The 19,524-nt window shown below is 44.3% G+C and overlaps 1 protein-coding gene across 1 annotated transcript in view; it reads right to left on the bottom strand.

Annotated features, from left to right (window-relative positions):
• Positions 1-19,524, bottom strand: part of shroom4 (shroom family member 4) — a 71,021-nt gene that overhangs the window by 36,600 nt on the left and 14,897 nt on the right. The window contains exon 2 of the mRNA XM_069672229.1: positions 5,442-5,593. Coding sequence (XP_069528330.1) covers positions 5,442-5,593 — 152 coding nt within the window. The remainder of the gene's footprint in view (positions 1-5,441; positions 5,594-19,524) is intronic.

Genomic DNA, 19,524 nt, shown 5'->3' with positions numbered 1-19,524 from the left:
CTCTCCTGAAATTAAACTGAAATGGGTCCAAACACACTGCTGTCTTATTCTTTCACTGAACTGCTGGGCAGGCCAGTAAATTCCTGTGGTTTGCCAAATTTAGCCTGCAGGCCCGCTCTTCTTTCAGCACTGCCGGACAATACAGCCAGTCTGAATTAAATATATTTTATTTATAAAGAAGGAACAATGATGTGAAGCATGGTGGGAAAAGTTCAAACAATTACCGATAATAGATCAGAACAAAAGGGAGAGTTAATGAGAAATGTTTGGACGAGACTTTTAAAGTTTAAACATCCTTCGAGGAGTCACACAACATGGGAATCAAATGTTTTTCATTTCCTGTCTTACACAACTCCTTATTAATGTAATGGAAACCTTTCACCCGTGTTTAAATCCCATACAAGCCTCCATTTCCAAACCTACCAGCCAAACTTTAGGAGACAAACTTGCACAAAAGCTCCATTTTCCAACCTTTTTCTAAAGCCGAACAAATCATCATCTCTGCTCGCCAACTCCTCATTTCCTTCCTCTGCATTTACATCATATAATTAAATCCAATATGAACATTTTCCTCGCCCACTGCTTTGGTAAAAAGCCCTTTTATTCACAAACACTCCTACAGTAAAGTGAAGTACTGTACAGGGGGAACCCTGAGGTGTAATTTCCTGAGACAAGCGTATTGGGTATAAGAAACCCGTGTGACTACTCTCCACTTCAGGTTAGATTTAGTGACTTTTAATTGAGCTTGGAATAACAGAAAAGGCACAAACCCAAATTACTACCACTCACTTACATACATGTACACACTTTAAACACACATATGAAGACATGCTCAACAAGCTGGCAGAAAACAGTTGGCAGACAGCCAGCTTGAACGACCAGGTAGTTATGGTGGAGACGGAGGGTTGCAGTGCATAATGAGACTGTAGTTTTAGTCTTTAGTCTTCGCTTTCCGACTTTCATATTTATTACATTATTTTATTATAGTTCAGTTTATGTTTTTGTGTATGTTTACTTATATTTACTGTATATTTATATTTTCAACTGGTGCTCTTTTTGCCACTTTGGGTGAAAATATTGATGCATTTAGTGTCGCAACCCCATTTACTGTTACTAATTTGATGTTTTTGGTTTTGTTTGTTTTTGGCATTTATGCCTTTATTTATCAAGCGAACAGGAACAGGTGTTGGAAACAGGGGGGAGGGAGAATGGGGGATGACACACGGCGGGGGGCCGAGGGTGGGAGTTGAGCCTGGGGCCGCTGTTTGTACACGGGCCACCGATTTAGCCACTGAGCTAAACCGGCGCCCCGAGTTTAATGGTTTAACTTTGTGTTTTCTTTGTAGCTAAACCCCCGACCACTAGATGGCAGTGCAATAATCTATCTTCACTTATTTGACTCTTCCACTGCAGAATAATTAAGGCCGTGTCTACATGTACACAGGTATTATTGAAAACTGAGTTTTTGCCTCCTTCGTTTCAAAAGAAAAACCCGTCCACACAACAGCGGTTATAAAAAATCCCCGTCCAAACGAAAACGCAAAAATACAACAGAAACGCTGTCATGAGAATACCACACCAACAGGCGGCGATATAACCTGGTCATGCACAGAAGAAGAAGAATTGAAGAATCCCGACGCCTCTGTTCCTCAATGTAGCAGACAAGTAACTGTACATGTATGTGTAAACATGTACGCCTCATTACCCCTGGATCCCACAGGATATGTCTGCGTTCAGTCTGCACAGCGTTTCTGGTCCGTCAACGGTGCAAGCCCTCGCCCACAGGAAGCATGTCTTGAGCTTGACGCGTGTTTGAAGCGGCCTATGTCAAATATAGACCTGGCGTGTATCTTTTGCGGAGCAGAGCGGAGACACGCTTCTGGGACGCGCCGGAGAAGGACCGCGTCGCGTGCTGTGGAATCACGAGCATGGACTTGAACGGGTGCAATCGACTCCGGCTGTGGCGCACACGAAACGCGCCGGAGACGGATCCTGTGGAATCGAAGGGTTAGTGATGCCTCAAAGGAGATAACGGCGCACAGCCTGACGTCATGAGCCCAAAATGCCGTTTACCTCGTCTACACGTCTCCGTGGAAACGGAGTTTCTAAAAGTTTTACAAAAGGTCCGTTTTCAGTGACCTAAAAGGGCGTTTGTGAGGACGAAACCCCAAAACGCAGAGAAAAAGCAACGTTTTGAAAAATACCTGTGTACGCTTGGACATAGCCTTAGACAGAAAGTAGTAAGCTAATATACTAAGAACACAGGCCTATAAAAACCTTAGAAAGGACACCTGTCAGGCTCGGATCCCAGCCTCCGCCCTTTGCAGCATGTCAACCCCACTCCCTCTTATATCCACTGTCAACATGCTGATATTTGAGCTAATAATTACACACCAGTTTTATTTTTACATTTCTAATAACGACCTGAGTCAGAAAAAGAAAACACACGCCACCTCGAGCCCCGCGTGTTATTAAAAAGGTGGTAATGACTTTAGACTTTTGACTAAGAGATTTTTCCACTGTTAAAACTGCACTCCAATTTAGCCGGTGTGAGAGTTTCATCACCTCCGAGCGAGCCGTGTGCATGTGTGATGTCTGGCAGCGGGACCTTCCAGAGGGTTCCTTGTTCTCTGACAGTAATGAGGGAAAACCCGGCTGGCGCAGGGACGAGGTCAAAGGGCGGCACGGTGCCGCCCGAGTACTGGAGCTGGGATCGGCTATTAGCGTCAGAAACCTGTCAATCAAGTGAGTTTAACTCATGCGCGGAGAGGCCGTCGGTAAAGTGCTCATGCTAGAATATAAATAACAGGCTTAGAGAGAGATTATAAATCAATAAAATAAAATGATCTTGTATGTGAATCGATGAGGCTGCAGGGTTTCTCAAATGCTGACATTGCTGGCTCCACACACACAGCGCTGGGAAAACCCCTCGGAGTCAGACATGCAGCACATACCAGACACTGACACACACAGCCGACTTCACTGGGTGGCATGCTCATATCCAGCAGCATTCCTGAACACATACATGTCCGTCCATGTGTCCGTCTGCGTGCGTGTTTATACTGTGTGTGTGTGTGTACGCGTGTGTCTAACAGCATTAGATGTGGGTCGCGCCTGCTGCAGAAACAGGAGCAGAGAAAACCCCGGCTGCTGATCTGGGTTCAAAAGACAGAACGAGGCGTTCTTCGTGCCAAACAGCTGTCTCAAACTGTCCGAGAAGGCAACGTTTTATCGCTCTGACACCAGTTAAATCTTCCACACTGGTGTTAAGTCTGAGTCCAGTTGAGACGTGGAGAAAGTATCAACAGTAAGGGAGCAGAAAAGTTGAGACACAAGGTGTGAAAAAGTCTCTTTTCTCTGCAAAGTGAAACAAGCAGCAAGAAGTTGCATGAAAGCTGCATTTCCACTTACGTCCACTAAGTGGCAACAAAAACCCTGAGCGTTGGGGTCAAGAGGTAATAGATTCAAAATAATAATAATAATACAAATATTTATAAATACATAAATAAATATATATACGGAACAGATGGGGAAAATAAAAGAAAATCCAGTAAGTAAAGTAAGAATAAGGAGCTAATTGAAAACGTTCAGCCTGTAATTTCAACAGGAGCTGGTTTCCTGTTACATCTCAGATCTGCCGTTTCACCCTCTCAGTCTCCTGTAAGATGCCAGCTCGACTTTAGTTCACAGAGTGGAAATATTTCTGCCATTAGTTCTGCTTCCTGAGCCAAAATCCCAACGCAGGGCTGGAGGAGAGGGTCGGAACAGTTTTTACTATTTACTAACTAGCGCCAGAGGGCTTTAAAAATAAAGCTGCTACATTAAAAATGGATTAAAAGATCGCACATGAATTATCAGCTGATTCTGCGAGCTTCTCAATGAGGCTGCACGATGATAATCATGATTATTCATCGATTTTAGAGATGTTTTTATTGCACCTTCATATTTAAATAAACACTTTCAGTTGCATTTTGTGCTGCGTTCAGAATCGTGTACAAATCCTGCATCAAACTAACACTTAAAATTTGGTGCATCATGGGTAATTTCCGTGTTTCTGGGAGGTCTGATTTGACGCTGGAGGACGGGGAGTAGCTCGTTCTTCCTCTTGGCCTTCATGTTGTTTTTTCAGCTGCTTGAACGAGTTAGTCGTGTTGCTTTGTGGCGCAGACGCAGCTTTTATGCACTTTTAGTTTTTCTTGCTTAACATCACTCGCCCTCAACCTGACATACCTCCAGACTGACGACGAGCCGCTTCGGGGGACCGGTGTTTCGGTTTAACGAGTGACTCGCTCTCTTCATGTTTTAACGCAACAACAAGCAGCGTTCACAACACGACTGAGCGATAGCAAGTATAAGTATATTTTGAGATTGTAATGAAAATGAACAGAGAGGTATTTACGCAGACAGTTACATATTATCTTCCTGTTTTCAGCAGCTGCTGTAACCACGACAACCACAGACACATCCGACTAAAAATCACCAGTTACCATGGCCACTCGTTAAGCCGACACACGGTCTCTGTTGTTTACTCTTCCGCTCTTAACTGCCGCTGCAAGGTCGGCGCTCATCACATGACATGCCCTCTCCGTCGCCCCCTAGGGGAGTGGCTGTTAGTTTAAGGGGCGCTTGATTTGATATGCAGCAGGGTTTTTTTTTACGGGGGAGCATTTTAAACGTCAACATCACCATGTTTATTATAATAGTGGGAAGATAAAATCATGCTCGGGATTAATATTCGATTAATCGTGCAGCCCTGCTTCTCAGCAACTTTAATGTTCAAAACCTCCGTCTGATAGCGCAGGACTGAAAGAAGAGTGAATATATTGAAAGACCCGGCAGTCCTAAAGTCCTAAATATTTCCCTCAGGAGTTGGTGGAGACCAAAAAAGAGCTACAAGAGCAGTTAAACTTGTTGAGCGTCCATAAATCCAACTCCTAATAAATTCCTGCTGGATGCATGAAAAGGCAACTTGTTCACTCACAAGTATAATAGAACTTTATAAACTTTTTAAGGTGATAATATGTCAACGATGTGTCCCAAAAGTTGCTAAAATAGCAGCTGTATGTCCACACGGATTTTACTATTCCCAAATTATTCCAACTTTTTCATGTATCTATCGTTTATCTTGTCGTTGTCTGTTTCCTTTTAGATTATTCCAAACACACATTCCCAGACGTCCACTCCTTCCCCGCTCCTCAGAGTTTATCAGCTTTCCTTTCGACACCCTGAAGGTCAAAGGTCACTTCCTGTGAAATGCCGCCTTGATGTCTGTTTGCATGTAGCAGATTCTCTTCCCCTCCCTCACCTTCCTTCCAAATTTGGTGAGTCAACGCCAAGAACACTCGAGTGTCGGGAAGAAGCGCGAATAAACAGGAACGAAAGCAGAAAAATATCAGTGATGAGCGCCTTCTGCACGTGTTTTAATGTGTTGTGTTGTTTACCTCCTGACGGCCAGCTTCAGTATCCTGTACGACCCCTTGATGAGGATGAGCGCTTCCTGTCTGCTGCCGTAGAGGGCGGAGCCATTTATGTTAATGAGCTCGTCTCCGACCTTCAGCTTCTTGCACAGCGCCGCCTTCCCTCCATCCTCGATCTGCAGACACAAAGAGACATCCACTTGTTTGAGATAAAAGAGAAGAGGTTGGAGCGCGAACAGAAGCTCATTCAGATTAAGAGTCGCTTCGACGCTGCCAAGCCGACTCCTTTAAAAGACATTTTTGGAGACATTTTTGTTAAACTGTCGCTGTTTCCATGGCACAAGCTGCGTTAAAGAGCATCTCCAAAACAGGCTGGACCAAACATCCCACAGAAAGCCGTCACATTCCTCTATAACAGACCGTGTGTGTGTGTGTGTGTGTGAGCATTGCTGGGATGTTTCAGTGTGCTTTCTGCAGGGCTGCAGAGAGCTGAAACACGGCCGAGCGTGCGGTTCGGTGTGGTGTGAGGTCTGAGTTCGGACATAAATCAACTCAACAGACGTGAAAGGATGAAAGAGAGAGAGAAAGACAGGAACACACACGGATGAACGAGGTAACTGGCCGACTTTCTGACTGGTTTAAGGGCAGAAAAAAGAAGTGGGCCAAATGCGCTGGTTCAAACATAAGAGGATTTGAATATTTTCAAGAAACAGAAGATCTTAAAAGTTCACAACATACTTCTCCAGTTTAGGAAGTGTCTGAAAATATTTACAACTCACACGAAGAACAGACTCTCGCTGAGCGCCCGCAGCGGCAAACACAAAACCATGTATGGCGTCATTCAAGTATTCAAAGTTACAGAAGGTATTGTGATGAGTCCTATTGATCTCTGACAGCAATATTAACATCTCTTCCTGTAGTAAAAGCCACAGACATGGAGAGTAAAGTAGGTCAACACTTCCGGTATGCTAAGTAAAAAGCCGGATCTGGAACCTGGAACATTGTGGATATGCGCGCTGCAGACGTAGGTGAGGACAGCGGAGGAGCAGCCCCGCCTACTACCCGGACAAAGTATCCAGAGCCATGTAGAGAGAGAGTCGCGTCAGTGGAGGGCCAATATGCTCCATGATCCGCCATTGCGATGTCGCAACCCTCTCTCTCTATAGCTCTAACAGTACCGTCACTCAGTCAGTCACATACAGACCCGTGTGTAGGGCTGACCCTGGCGGTCAACCAAAAACAAGCTAGGTGCCTAGAAAGAGGCTGAGCTAGAGCTAGCGGCAGCCCAGCTAGCAGCCCCTCCCGAAGTCCTGTTTTCTCGGAAAAAAAGTATGGGAGGAAAACTGAATTTTAACATGACACATGAACTTTATTCAGTGTTTCAATCACTTAGTCGGTTTGATTTGGTAAGGAGGAGGCCTCTGCGGATGATCTGGCGCTCAATAAAAACTAAAGCTAGAGTTAGCAGCAGCTCAGGGCACCGCCCCTGCAGACATGATACTTTAACAAAAAAGGGTCATAGGAACACTGACTTTTAACTGAATTTATTCAGTGTTTCGACCTTTTTTTCAACACTGTTTGTTTTAGTCAGGGGGCAACCTCTGCAGGTACTTTGGTTAAAAACCTTGTGAAAGACGAAGTTACCGCAACAACCACAGTCACAGCCTCTTTCTCACTCTCACACAGAAACACACCAGAAACGGTTGTTGTTTTTCTGTTTCCACCTATAAAAGGATCGTTGATTACGCTAAGCTTTTCCCACACACACTGCAAAACCGCCGACAATACACACACACATTTACACACATACACATACAATATATATACACATATATACACTAAAAGAGCCTCTGGCGTGCGTCGAATTCGCTGGACATGCTGTTTATGTTCATTTGTTTCTAATGAGTTTTTCATAATGAAAACAAACCGGAGGCAGAAACGGCTTCAGTGGTGGATTGTTTAACACTGTAACACACACACACACACACACACACGCACACTGTTCTCAAACAGAACATGGATGGTTAAGAAATGTAAATAAACAGCGATAAAATGACCTCTCATTATCCAGCAATATTTCACATATAGGACCCCACTGCTGTAAACAACGCTGCTGGAGGACTTAAGCACACACACACACACACACACTATTGAAACTATAAATATACCGTTAAGCTAAAAAAAATATCATTTTCCCATCGATAACATAGAGAAGGATGAATAGAGGATGGGAAAAAAGAAGGGAAGGGGATGAAGATGAGGATTTAAGGAGGACAAGTAGGACACGAGGAAGACAAAAGGAGGAAGGGAGGGATGATGGGAAAGTGAGGAAAAGCAGAAGGAAAGTATGAGCAGCATCGGAGAGTGGAGGAATGGAGAGATACAGAAATATAACAAAGTAGGAAACAAAGATGAGGAGAAAAAGATCAAAGCAAAGACAATAAGGATGAAAGTAAGAAATAAAAAAATAAATGGGGACGGGAAGGAAAGAAGGGAATGTGATAAGGAAAAAGGAGGGGAGGAAGTAAAGGAAGAGGAGGTTTTATAAACTTAACCCCAGCAGGCAGGAACGCTGTGATTAATTAGAGCGCAGTAATAAGAGAGTTTATTATGGGCAGGGCAGGCAGATGTGTGTTTTCTCAGTGTGTGTGTGTGTGTGTGTGTGTGTTTGGGTTATAAACTCATTAACCAACAGGAGGGGCATTTGTACATCTTGTTTGCACACTGTATCCTCAGCATTGCTTTAAGATGTAAGATTACGTCAGACGGGTAATGAGGTGCATTATTTCCTGATAATGGACACCTCTGTGTGTGTTATTCCAAATATACCACGGTCGCTTTCCAAAGAAACACTAAGAAGAAGATAGATCATTTAATTATTTTATTTTGCGTATTTAATCAAAATCTTAAGTTACCCCAAAGCCATAACTCTATTTTTTTTTCTGTTCCTGCTTTAAATAATACCTGGAAAAATCTAAACCAACTCCTGTCTTGATCAGAGCTTGTGTTGTATTAACAGCTCATAAGGTTCTACTTCAATGGAAACCTTAATCACTACCCAAGTAGTAATTTAAATACGACTGTGCATCATTTAAAATGTTTAACAGACAGTTTTAATGGGGCTTCTTGGTATGTGTCCGTTATCACAAATAATGGACACCCTGCGACCAATCAGAGTTGAGTATTCACCCAGACCATGGTACAATAATGGTTATAAGAGGTCAGAATACACAATACTTTCATGGCATGTTGCTACCAACAAAAACTAGTAAAATAACTTAACAAATAAAGGATTCTTATGTTAATTCACTTTATTTTAATGCAGCTTTTAAGTGTTTAACAGAAAAAAGTATTTTTTATTCGACTCAGTGACTTTTGCCATCGTTGAAATATTAAAAAGTCATAAACTTGCAAAAAGCAGAACTGACAGAACAAAATAATAAAAACTCTGCGGATGCAACTTTATTATAATTATTAATTATTTGTCTCATCCTTTGCTCCTCATGATTCTTTAATGTGCTTAATAAACTTGTCTCAGGTGTTTCTGAGTCAGTTTCACAGCAGCTGAGCTCAGTTTCACTCCAGTCTGACCTACATGCCAGTTCAGTGTGTGTGTGTGTGTGTGTGTGTGTGTGTGTGTGTGTGTGTGTGTGTGTGCCATGCTGCTGTGGGATGTCCAGACAGGGTGAGGTCACCCGAGGCACGGGGGAGACGGAGAAGAATGCCCTCTCTTGTGTTGTTGAAACACACACACACACACACACACACACACACACACACACACACACACACACACACACACACACACACACACACAGGTCAGACACACCCTTTTATTTATAGATTATAGGGGTGACTTCATGGTGTACGTGTGTGTGTCTGTGTGTAGTGGCGTCGTGCCCGCCATTGAGCCCTGGAAAAAGTGGGAATCCCCACGGCGGTCACAGGTTGTCATCGCTTAGCTATCACCTGACACACGCACACACACACTGCACAGAACAACAGCCTCTTTATCAAACACTGAAACGATCAGCTACAGTCTGAAGATCATTAACAGTTGGGTACAAAACGATTCTGCAGCAGCGTGTGTGTGTGTGTGTGTATTTCTGTAGTTCACACAGGGATGATGAACCCAGCAAACATCTGCACGTCTATATTAAACAGCAGGAGTTACCCAAGTTTATTTTACTGTACACATCTGTCCCCGTGCGTGTGTGTGTGTGTGTGTGTATTCCACTGAGAGGCGGTGCCCACTGTAAACATGTGCATGTTAAACCTCACATTACTGAAAGGTCGAGACAGAGAAAATGAGTAGCTCGATGCTCTGAGGAAGTCTGGAAGCCAACAGCGTGTTTATACACACGTGCACCGCAAAGCATGGGACTCTGTAGCACACGCACACACACACGACAAGATGCTCAAACACTGGCATTGGGAACAGTTTGGAAAAACTTGTGTCATTTCTTTAACCGTGAAGATATGCAACTACTTAAATCTAACACACACTTTCTCACGACACAAACACACACACACACACACAAAAGCTGCCAAAAAGTAAAGTAAAGGAAACTGTTTCAGATTTGCTTACATGAAAACATCCAGAGAATAAAGGGAGATCTGTGCAGGCCTCAGAGATAGGAATCAGTGTGTCATAAGGGACGTGCAGAGAAGGATACGAACATGTAAACACAAAGACGTAAATCTGATGTCATATGTTTACAACTTCTTTAAAAAAAACAGTCATTTTAAATGTCCCTGGATTGCGAACAATTTCGACGTTGGCCGTCACAGCCAGAATCTCCTGAGTCCCTTCATCTCTCCAATTTGCAGACATCTTTCCTCCTGTCGTCTTTCTCTGATGTTTTTGATCACCCTGTTACATGCAGGTCTTCTTGTTTCGCACCGGTCACGTGATATAAGCGTCCTCACTCCACCCAATTGTCGGGGTGTAAAGTTTGGCAGTTTGCATCCACACATGCAGCTCACCCAGACGATGTCGGGACATTTTCTGGAGCGCATGAAAAGGGGTTTAATTAAACTAGGCTTAAACTTAAAACTCTTAGCCAACACTGAACAACGTTGTCCGTCCATAACGACGTGCAGACAGCATTCCTTAGCCTCAAATTCCACATGATCCGTCTCCGGCGCGTTCTTTGAGCGCCACGACCTCCGGAATTGCGCCCATTCAAGTCAATGCTCGTGATTCCCCAGAAGTGTCACTCTGCTCCGCTAAAGGTACGCACCGAGTCTATTTTTGAAGGAGCCCGCATCAAGCACGCGTCAAGCTGAACAGAGCAGATCGTTCCAAACAGGAAGTCAGACACGAATACAGCATAGAGCATCCGGTCATTTCAAAATAAAACACCCTGTACGGACTCCGTTTTTTTCTGTTTTCATGACAACAACACACTGAAATCTTGAAAAAGGAACACATTTAATTAAGTTGTGTACTCAGCCGTGATCTCCAAATGAGCAGATAATCAACCTCCGAGGTGCAAACTGAACTGTAGTTTGTGTGTTGCTCTGTTTAACATTGATGTTATCGCGTGATTACGCAGATCTCGCGAATCCAGCTGCTAGGGCCAGCGCTCCGCTGAGCTGCAGATCAGACACGCTTCCTGTGGGCGAGGGCTCGCGCCATCTGACGGACCAGAACCGCGGCACAGACGGAACGTGCCGGGCACGTAACAGGCGTTACAGGTGTAAAGTACCATAAAGCTGCAACTTGAAAATTATCAACCAGCTCCAAATAGAAAGTACCAGTACCAATATCTCAACAAGCCTGTGTACAAAAACATAAATGTAGGACATTAACACGGCTCCAAGATGGATTTGGAATTGTTCCTAATTACGCCTATTTTTTGATACAATCCTCAAAATACAATCCTGTGATACTAAAAACCTAAATGTGAGACAATAAAATCACTCCCCGATGCATTTAAGGTAATAAAGGTCCAATTTTTAAACCAATTTTATGAACTAAGCCTTTGTTTTTTCCATCTTTGGAGAAAATTCTTGGTCAAATTTGTATCAATTCCTCAACCTATGGCAGGAACTACAGCTCTGCTGAGCGCTGATGGCGGATGAATATAACCAAATATCTGTGATGCGACTGTTCTCACCTGGTTAGAAAAGAACTCAACAAAAGTCTGCTTTAGTGTTTGATAATATCTCAAAATTACGAGCCTGCGAGCCTGACATAAATGTGAGACATATCCATCGCTCCTAGGTGCATTTTGGGTAAGAAACTTTTTCAATCCAAATGACTAAGTCATGCCTTAATTTTTTCTGTTTTTGGGGAAAACTGTCAATTCTTGGTCAATTCTGCCACTCTGGTGTGTTTTGGTTGCGATTTCTGCTCTGATTCACACCAATGACTGGCTTCTTTTCAATAGCAACAGTGCCTGTGGCTCAATAGTCTTGCAGTATTTAGAGCGATGCACCACAACATAAACAGGTTTGGTTGTTTTATTACCCAGGAGGCTCCAGGAGACAATGATAGGCAACATTTAGGACATCAAAGCCGCTAAAATGCCTCCAAAATGCACCCGACTCCTGCCTGTCTTCTTGGTGTTTCAGGGCCCTAAATAGAGCCATCAAACCTGACAGGTCAACACATGCTCCAAGACCCCCTCCAGGAACCCCGTCAGCTCCCCCCAGGACAAAGACTCTTGGGGGGAGGGAGGCTGAGAAGCTCCCTGGACCCCCTGCTGAACACCAGCTCCTGCTATTGTCTGCGCTGCCACCGTTCAGCTCCCAAACATAAAGTCTTCGCTGCAGATATTCGGACACGGTGGTTTGAAACATGGAAATATGGCTCAGGATGCGGAGGTGGACGCTGCCAGGGCAATTTGTAGGTAAAGCCCAGTTCCTACCACATTTCCTGTTTGGATTGTCTTTGAGTTCACCTTTATTTCCACTGCTGGTTTGGAGCTGCTTATAGTCACAAGTCTGTTTGACCTACTCTGCAGAATGAGGTCAATGCAAGAGTTGCTGAATAAACTCAGCTTGTGCGTGGGAAGAGCCAGAAACCACCAGATTCAGGGGTTGAGCTCAATTCTCTAAATAGACACCTGGAGGTTTTTCACTCTTTAAATAATAACATTACTGCTTCCTTGGAGGAATCAAGAATCTGAGAACATAGGGAGATTCAAGACACATCTGTGATTTTTGGCATCATGGGTTAAGTAATTTGATACCGTTCCCAATGGTCTAATTGGTACTTTGGGTGTTTGAGCATCGAAAACTTGCATAAAGAAGTAGAAATATGAAGCAGAAACTCTGTGGAAACCATTGACAAGGCTTCAATTGACCAAGACCAAGACTTGCTGGACTTGTGGATTCAGCTGGAAACTTGGACACATTGAAGGAGGAAATATAATCCCAATAGGAACCAGGGAAGTGATTTAAATGTCCAATGTAGATGTCCAAATTTTGATTGATCAGATTACGTCACAGACATCTTATTCATGTTGGCTTAAAATGGACTGTTCTGTTTTGACAGCGGAGGCAGAACTTGGCCAAACACTCAAATCACAAGATCCATTTAGTTGATTTTATTGAAGATTCAAGCAGAAACATCTCGGTAGCTAGCAAAATTGTTGCCCCTTCGGAAGTCCACATAGGACAGTTGGTTCCAACCCTTCTAACCACCAGAAGTGTTCTTTAAAGAAGCGCACCAACCAATGGCAGGCGACACTTCCTCATACCGAAACATTCATACCGTACAAACAACTTGAAATGGTGGTTGGCGTTGTGAAAGAATGGTATTTATTGTGGTTAGGATTGGGCTACCAAACTACTCAAAAAAGTTTGATTGCCTTAAATACATGACGAAAGGGACGTGACATACCTGAAGTTATACGTGCAGCTTAAAGGAAAGAAACACAGACTTCTGGTTTTCACACCTGACCTGAACTCTTGAGTTAAAGTCCTGTGTTTGTTTGATCCATCCATCGCCCCTGTACGCCACCGAAAACAGACTTCCTGCTCATTATAAACATCACCTACCTTCTTCTACAGCCACCAGAGGTCGCCAGCTTGTGCAAGGACAGCCTACAGGGTCGTAGTTTTGATGCGTCTCCTTGAAATGTCCGGTTATGGTCACATTGTCGACATGAGCAGGGATCATTTAAACCAAGAAGTGACTTTAGGAAGTTACAGAGGTGAATCCAATTGTCAAAGGGTAGGATATGGAAGTTGGATGGGTACTGACGTACGGCATCATGGAGAATTTAAAGGGTGTTTTCTTGGCCAATAAAGTTCCTAACTAACTACCTAACACCAGCAATCACTACCAGATTGAGAGGTTCACTTCTCCATGTGGCTCAGGTGACGCATCTCAGATTGTTCCATGTTTGAGTTTCCAACCTCAGAGAGCGCCAAGATGCACACATGACAAACAATCCTTCTTCTTAGCTCACACACCCTCCGTCAACCTCTGCCCTCCAGTCTGAGCCCTATGAGGTTCTCCTCCCTTCCTCACACCCACGCTCACACAAGGCGCTCTTTATCAGGGCGGGAGGAGGGGAGCGGCGGGGATGGAAAAAGAAAAAAGCTCCCACGCTCACACCAAAAGCACCAGCAGTGAGTGTGTGTGTGTGTTTGCATGTATATATAATGCCGCGTAGCTTCGTTAAATGTTGTAACTGCGCCGTGTTGTCCTCAAACGGCTTTTCCATGGAGGCATTTAAGGGCGCAAACGAGACAATGATGCCCCAGACAGACAAGCCTATTTTTGGGAAGATGCAGCACAATGGCCCAAGGATCTAAAGCTGAGAAAAGAAGAGGAGAGGAAAGGGAAGGGAAGGAAAGAAAGAAAAGAGTAAAAGAGAGGAAAGGAAGGAAAGGAGACGGACGAAATTAGAGGAAGGAACCAGGAGGCGAGAAGAGAAGAGGAAAAGAGATGAAGGAGAAATTATGGGAGGTTGGAGGATATAAAACGAGGAGATGGGTGGAAAATAAGAAAAGAAAGATGGCGAAAAAGAACAGAAAAGGAAGGAGAAGGAGAGGAGAGAAGAGGAAAGAAAATAAGAGACAAAACAACTGTGCAGTGTTTGTGTCTTTTTATGATCGACGAATCTTCCTGAACATCCTGAATGTCACACTTGAAGCCACAGAAACATCCTGTGGTTCGGTCACATGGACCAACACCAACATGTGAGCAAACACTCATCCCTCCTTCTCTCCTTCCCTCCTTCAGGTTAACAGTGTGAGGTTTGTTTCAGCCAGAAGAGGAGGAATGCTTTTCCGAGTTTTGACATTCCCTCGATGTGTTTGCCTCTCGTGGCTTCAACACACACACAGACTGTCCTTCGCTGAGATGGACCTGAGGCCTCCATGCAATCAAGGTTATCTCTCTTCTTCCTGATCTGTCCAGCAGGGGGCGACTCCACTGGTTGGAAAAAGAAGTCAGACTAAAAATAGACTAAGGCCTGAGATATACTTGTTTTTTAACCTTTTGTTGGTGTACATATCCGGGAGTCATGAACGTAATTGTTCACATACTTGTCTCTGCATTGCGTGTGTTACTGGAGGATACCGCTAGTGGGCGCACCCGAGAGTTTAGGCCGTAAGCAACTACCGTCTGTTCAGGATGTAAACAACAGCCATGGCGACACTCAAGGAGGTTACCGTTATGTTCATTCAGAGATTACAGAAAAAGCGACAGCTTTCGTGTGGACAGAACACTCCGTCCGTCTCTCACACACGTTCCTCCGTGCACGTATGTAATGGTCCAGGACTTCTTTCCATTTAGTTTTGCAGGTTTCCATGTCGACTTCTAAAACAGAACTTATCTGTCTCCAGCTGTTTGACAGGCCTGTTTGTCTCGGTGCAGTGGCAACGACAAATCGTACAGATGCGGATAATTGCAGACTTGGTCTATCAGCTTGTCTTCAGAACTTTCTGCCTTTGTTGTCCCTGCTGCTGTGTTGACCCCGTCACATCCCTTCTGCCTCTACACTGCACCTACTGTTCATGTGCATTCTGAATCTTGCGTACTGTTAATTTTTGAGGATGTGCACAGCTGACGCGCCCAACAGACGCAGGGAACACGTGGCAGCCGTCATGAGCACGCAAACGCATAGTTAAAAGCAAGTATATCTCTGGCTTATAAAGCAGGGTCTGCTTTAGAACATGGCTACCTGGTAATTTAATAGTTGATTCCATTGCGACCTATTGATAAGAATAAGGATGTAGCAACTCGTATCCACCTTCTTGTCCAAATATGGTCACTTCTGGCTCCAAAAAACAAGATGGCGACAGCTAATCGTCAAACTCAGAGCTTCAGCCCACAAACCAGTGGATGACATCACAGTTATTTTTAAAAGTTTAGTGTTAAATAAACAACAAACAACATTATGAACATGTTTGCTAAGAAAATTGAGCTCCTTTTGTGGGATGGAACAATGACCTCTTTGTGTATTGTCCTGTTGGGTCTGTCGTTGAGCAAATTTACTATAATGGTTTTTGAGGACCATATAGTCTTGGGTCGTGTTATTGATCTGAAGCCATCCCCATTTACTAACCTGAGGGCGGTATGATACCAGAATAATGTAATGTATTCTTCCTCTTATATATGATCCTATATATCCAAACACTCCTACTCAGTGGTTTCTTATGTTTGTTTTTAATCCAGAATATTCTCAGCCATTATTTAAAACGTGCTGCAGACACTTTCTGGTGGGTCTCCTCACTCTTATAATTTTTATTAGCTGCGTTCCAAGGAAAGTAAATATTTTAAATTCAAATTAAACGAACCCCAAACCTCCAGCCCTTTGCTCTTGCATGAAGAGGAGCCAAGAAATGTCGGGATACTTGTTTTTGCTCGGCTCAATTGCACAAGACACACTGAGATTAAGGATGCGTCGTATGGTTAAGTGTCATGATGAAGCACATGGAAAGGCTGTAGATTGACTTAAAAGGCAGTTTTTCGGTGGGAAGCCGCAGGAGTTTGCACGACTTTCCCAGCAAGACAACACTTTTAAATCAAGAGAAGAAGAGCAGGGTTGTTGCATCATCAGTGTTAGCCGGTTAGGATGAAAAAAGAAAAGAAAAGAAACTTAATTTCAGGAAAAAATCAAAGAAAATAGACGCCACTTTGCCGCCCACAGCGTTTGATTGACAGCTGATCTTTGGGAAGAAACCCGACTGCTTTACACAAAAGTTCTTACCACCTTAAGCTGCAGTAATACCATTAAAACCTAACTTAATCTGTGAAAACAAGCCCCTCATTACAGACTCTGAGCTGCCGGCCACATCAAAGCCACACTACCCAAAATCCTTAGCAAAGGAGCACAACTAAAAGCCCCCCTACTCTGAAGAAACGCCGACCTGTCGAACCTTAACCCGGAGCCGTCATCCAGATCAATACATCATAAAAACACACACTCCGACTCCCATAATCCACCACAACAACCCCCACACTCACACCCGGGTCCTTTTAATCCAACATGAGCCTGACACTCAAACTGTGACACTTAACCTGACGCACACACCGAATTCAACGTAACAGAAACACTCTGATAGTGTGATATTCTGGGTGTCACATGGGAAATGAAGTCCTTATTGGGACGTGTTGGCGCTCCTGGGGTTGATACAAGAACAACACAAATAAATAAAAGAAGACAGTGGAGCTTTGAGGGGTTTTATGAGGACAAGTTGCTGCTTCAAGCTAACACAAACACAGAAAACACACATAAACACAAAGGGAACAGTCTTCTAATTTGGTTCTGCCATAAAGGAGGGATAATCCAGCAAAATATCACATGGATGGAAACTATCTTTTTTTAGAGGACTTTTAAGATGAATTCAGGGAAGGAACAACAGCAGACAGCATTCTTTTAACCTTTTAAAACTGGATGTTGTTAAAACATAAACTCTAAGACAGAAAATTTTGTTTGTCGGCTGCTTCGGGCGGTGTTGAAACTCCTCATGTTTGTAACATGGAATAGGACTGAACCATTAATTGCATTCAACATCATTAGCAAAGTGCAAGGGGTGCGATTTAAGAAGCTGTGCAGCATGTCTGACCCAGCAGTGTCAGCGGTTTTACAAACATGTGCTGTCCTCCTTGTGTCCTCATGCACTGTTCACGCCACCAATCAGAAGTACAGCGCGCCTCTTGCACTGTTCACGCCACCAATCACAAGTGCAGTGCGCCTCTTGCACTGTTCACGCCACCAATCAGAAGTGCAGCGCGCCTTGTGCACTGTTCACGCCACCAATCAGAAGTGCAGCACGCCTCTTGCACTGTTCACGCCACCAATCAGAAGTGCAGCGCACCTCTTGCACTGTTCACGCCACCAATCAGAAGTGCAGCGCGCCTTGTGCACTGTTCACACCACCAATCACAAGTGCAGCACGCCTCATGCACTGTTCACGCCACCAATCAGAAGTGCAGCGCGCCTCGTGCACTGTTCACGCCACCAATCACAAGTGCAGCGCGCTTCGTGCACTGTTCACGCCACCAATCACAAGAGCAGCGCGCCTCGTGCACTGTTCACGCCACCAATCACAAGTGCAGCGCGCCCCGTGCACTGTTCACGCCACCAATCACAAGAGCAGCGCGCCTCGTGCACTGTTCACGCCACCAATCACAAGTGCAGCGCGCCCCGTGCACTGTTCACGCCACCAATCACAAGTGCAGTGCGCCTCTTGCACTGTTCACGCCCCCAATCAGAAGTGCAGCGCGCCTCGTGCACTGTTCACACCACCAATCACAAGTGCAGCGCGCCCCATGCACTGTTCACGCCACCAATCAGAAGTGCAGCGCGCCTCGTGCACTGTTCACACCACCAATCACAAGTGCAGCGCGCCCCATGCACTGTTCACGCCACCAATCAGAAGTGCAGCGCGCCTCGTGCACTGTTCACGCATCGATAGATGTTCAGCAGAAGAAGGTATTGTGTAAGGCCTGCCGTGGTGCAGTCTCCACATCGCGATGCAACACCACCAACCTGCTCACCAACACAGTGCACTCACAGCTCAAAACAGGGCAGGCTATATAAGGCCTTTACCTTTATTCATTCCGGTTTTGCACCCACGAACACATTAAAATTTTAGGCCATATCACTTAAAATCAAATAAAAATGCTTGTATGGAAGCTCAGATACAAAAAATATGGAGAGGAATAGTTTGGAAAAGAAACTCTCATCTGACAGAAATAGAAAATATACATGATCTGCAAAGCTTACTGTTTGTTATAAACTCTCACTAACATCCTGAAACCAGAGTGGGGGAGGGGCTGGTTCTAGTCAAGAGGGCAAGGTCATTTAGTGCCCATTAGGAAGTTAATGTTTCACCCTCATTTAAGTGTGTGCACGTTTGTGTGTGAGAGATAAAGGGGATATACACATGCACACACACACACATGACGTTGATGGATCAATCCACTGCGGCTCTGGTCCCACCAGGCCGCCGACCTTTTGACCTTTGCTATTGTCAGCGGCAGTCACCGGATCTAATGGCTTCCATACTCCACCAGAAACTCCCAGCCGGGGGTGTGAGTGTGTGCGACTGTGTATGTGTGTGTGGTGTATTTAAGCCTCTTTATGGTGTGCAATAGTTGAAATAGATTTTAAAAGATCGTGTAAGGACAGGTGATTCTTACACAGATTAAAACACAGCTCGTGATGTGTTCAAGGACTCAAACATGCTCACAAAGAAGCAGGAAAGGATCACCTCCCAGCTGTGTCCAGTAATCTGAACCTCACCTCCTCTATCTTTTGATCCATTATCTCTCCATTCATCCATCCGTTATCTATCTATCTATCAGCCTACAGCTAAAGGACCTTAAGACAACCCCCGGCATTCTTGTTGCTACTTAATTCAAAATCGTCTCGCCACTTTTCCTCTATATTTTCCTGTGTTACACATCCTGCTTTGGCCTTTTCCCTTCATTCACCTTTTTATCCTCCCTAATCCTCCGTCTTCCTCTATCCTCCTTACATTACTCTCCCTCTGTCTGTCCCACTTCATTCATCTTCCTACATTTCACCCTCCCATCCATCCCTATTACACCGTCTGACTATATATCTTATTTGTATATAAAACATGAAGAAACGTTCCTCTTTGTCTTTGAACTTAAACTTCTTTTCTTGTCTTG

The sequence above is a fragment of the Semicossyphus pulcher genome, unplaced genomic scaffold (assembly GCF_022749685.1).
Source record: "Semicossyphus pulcher isolate SPU_LCO1_2020_fin unplaced genomic scaffold, fSemPul1.0.p SCAF_21, whole genome shotgun sequence".
Lineage (NCBI taxonomy): Eukaryota > Metazoa > Chordata > Actinopteri > Labriformes > Labridae > Semicossyphus > Semicossyphus pulcher.
The sequence above is the reverse complement of the archived record's forward strand: the minus strand, read 5'-3'. Positions and strand labels throughout refer to the sequence as shown.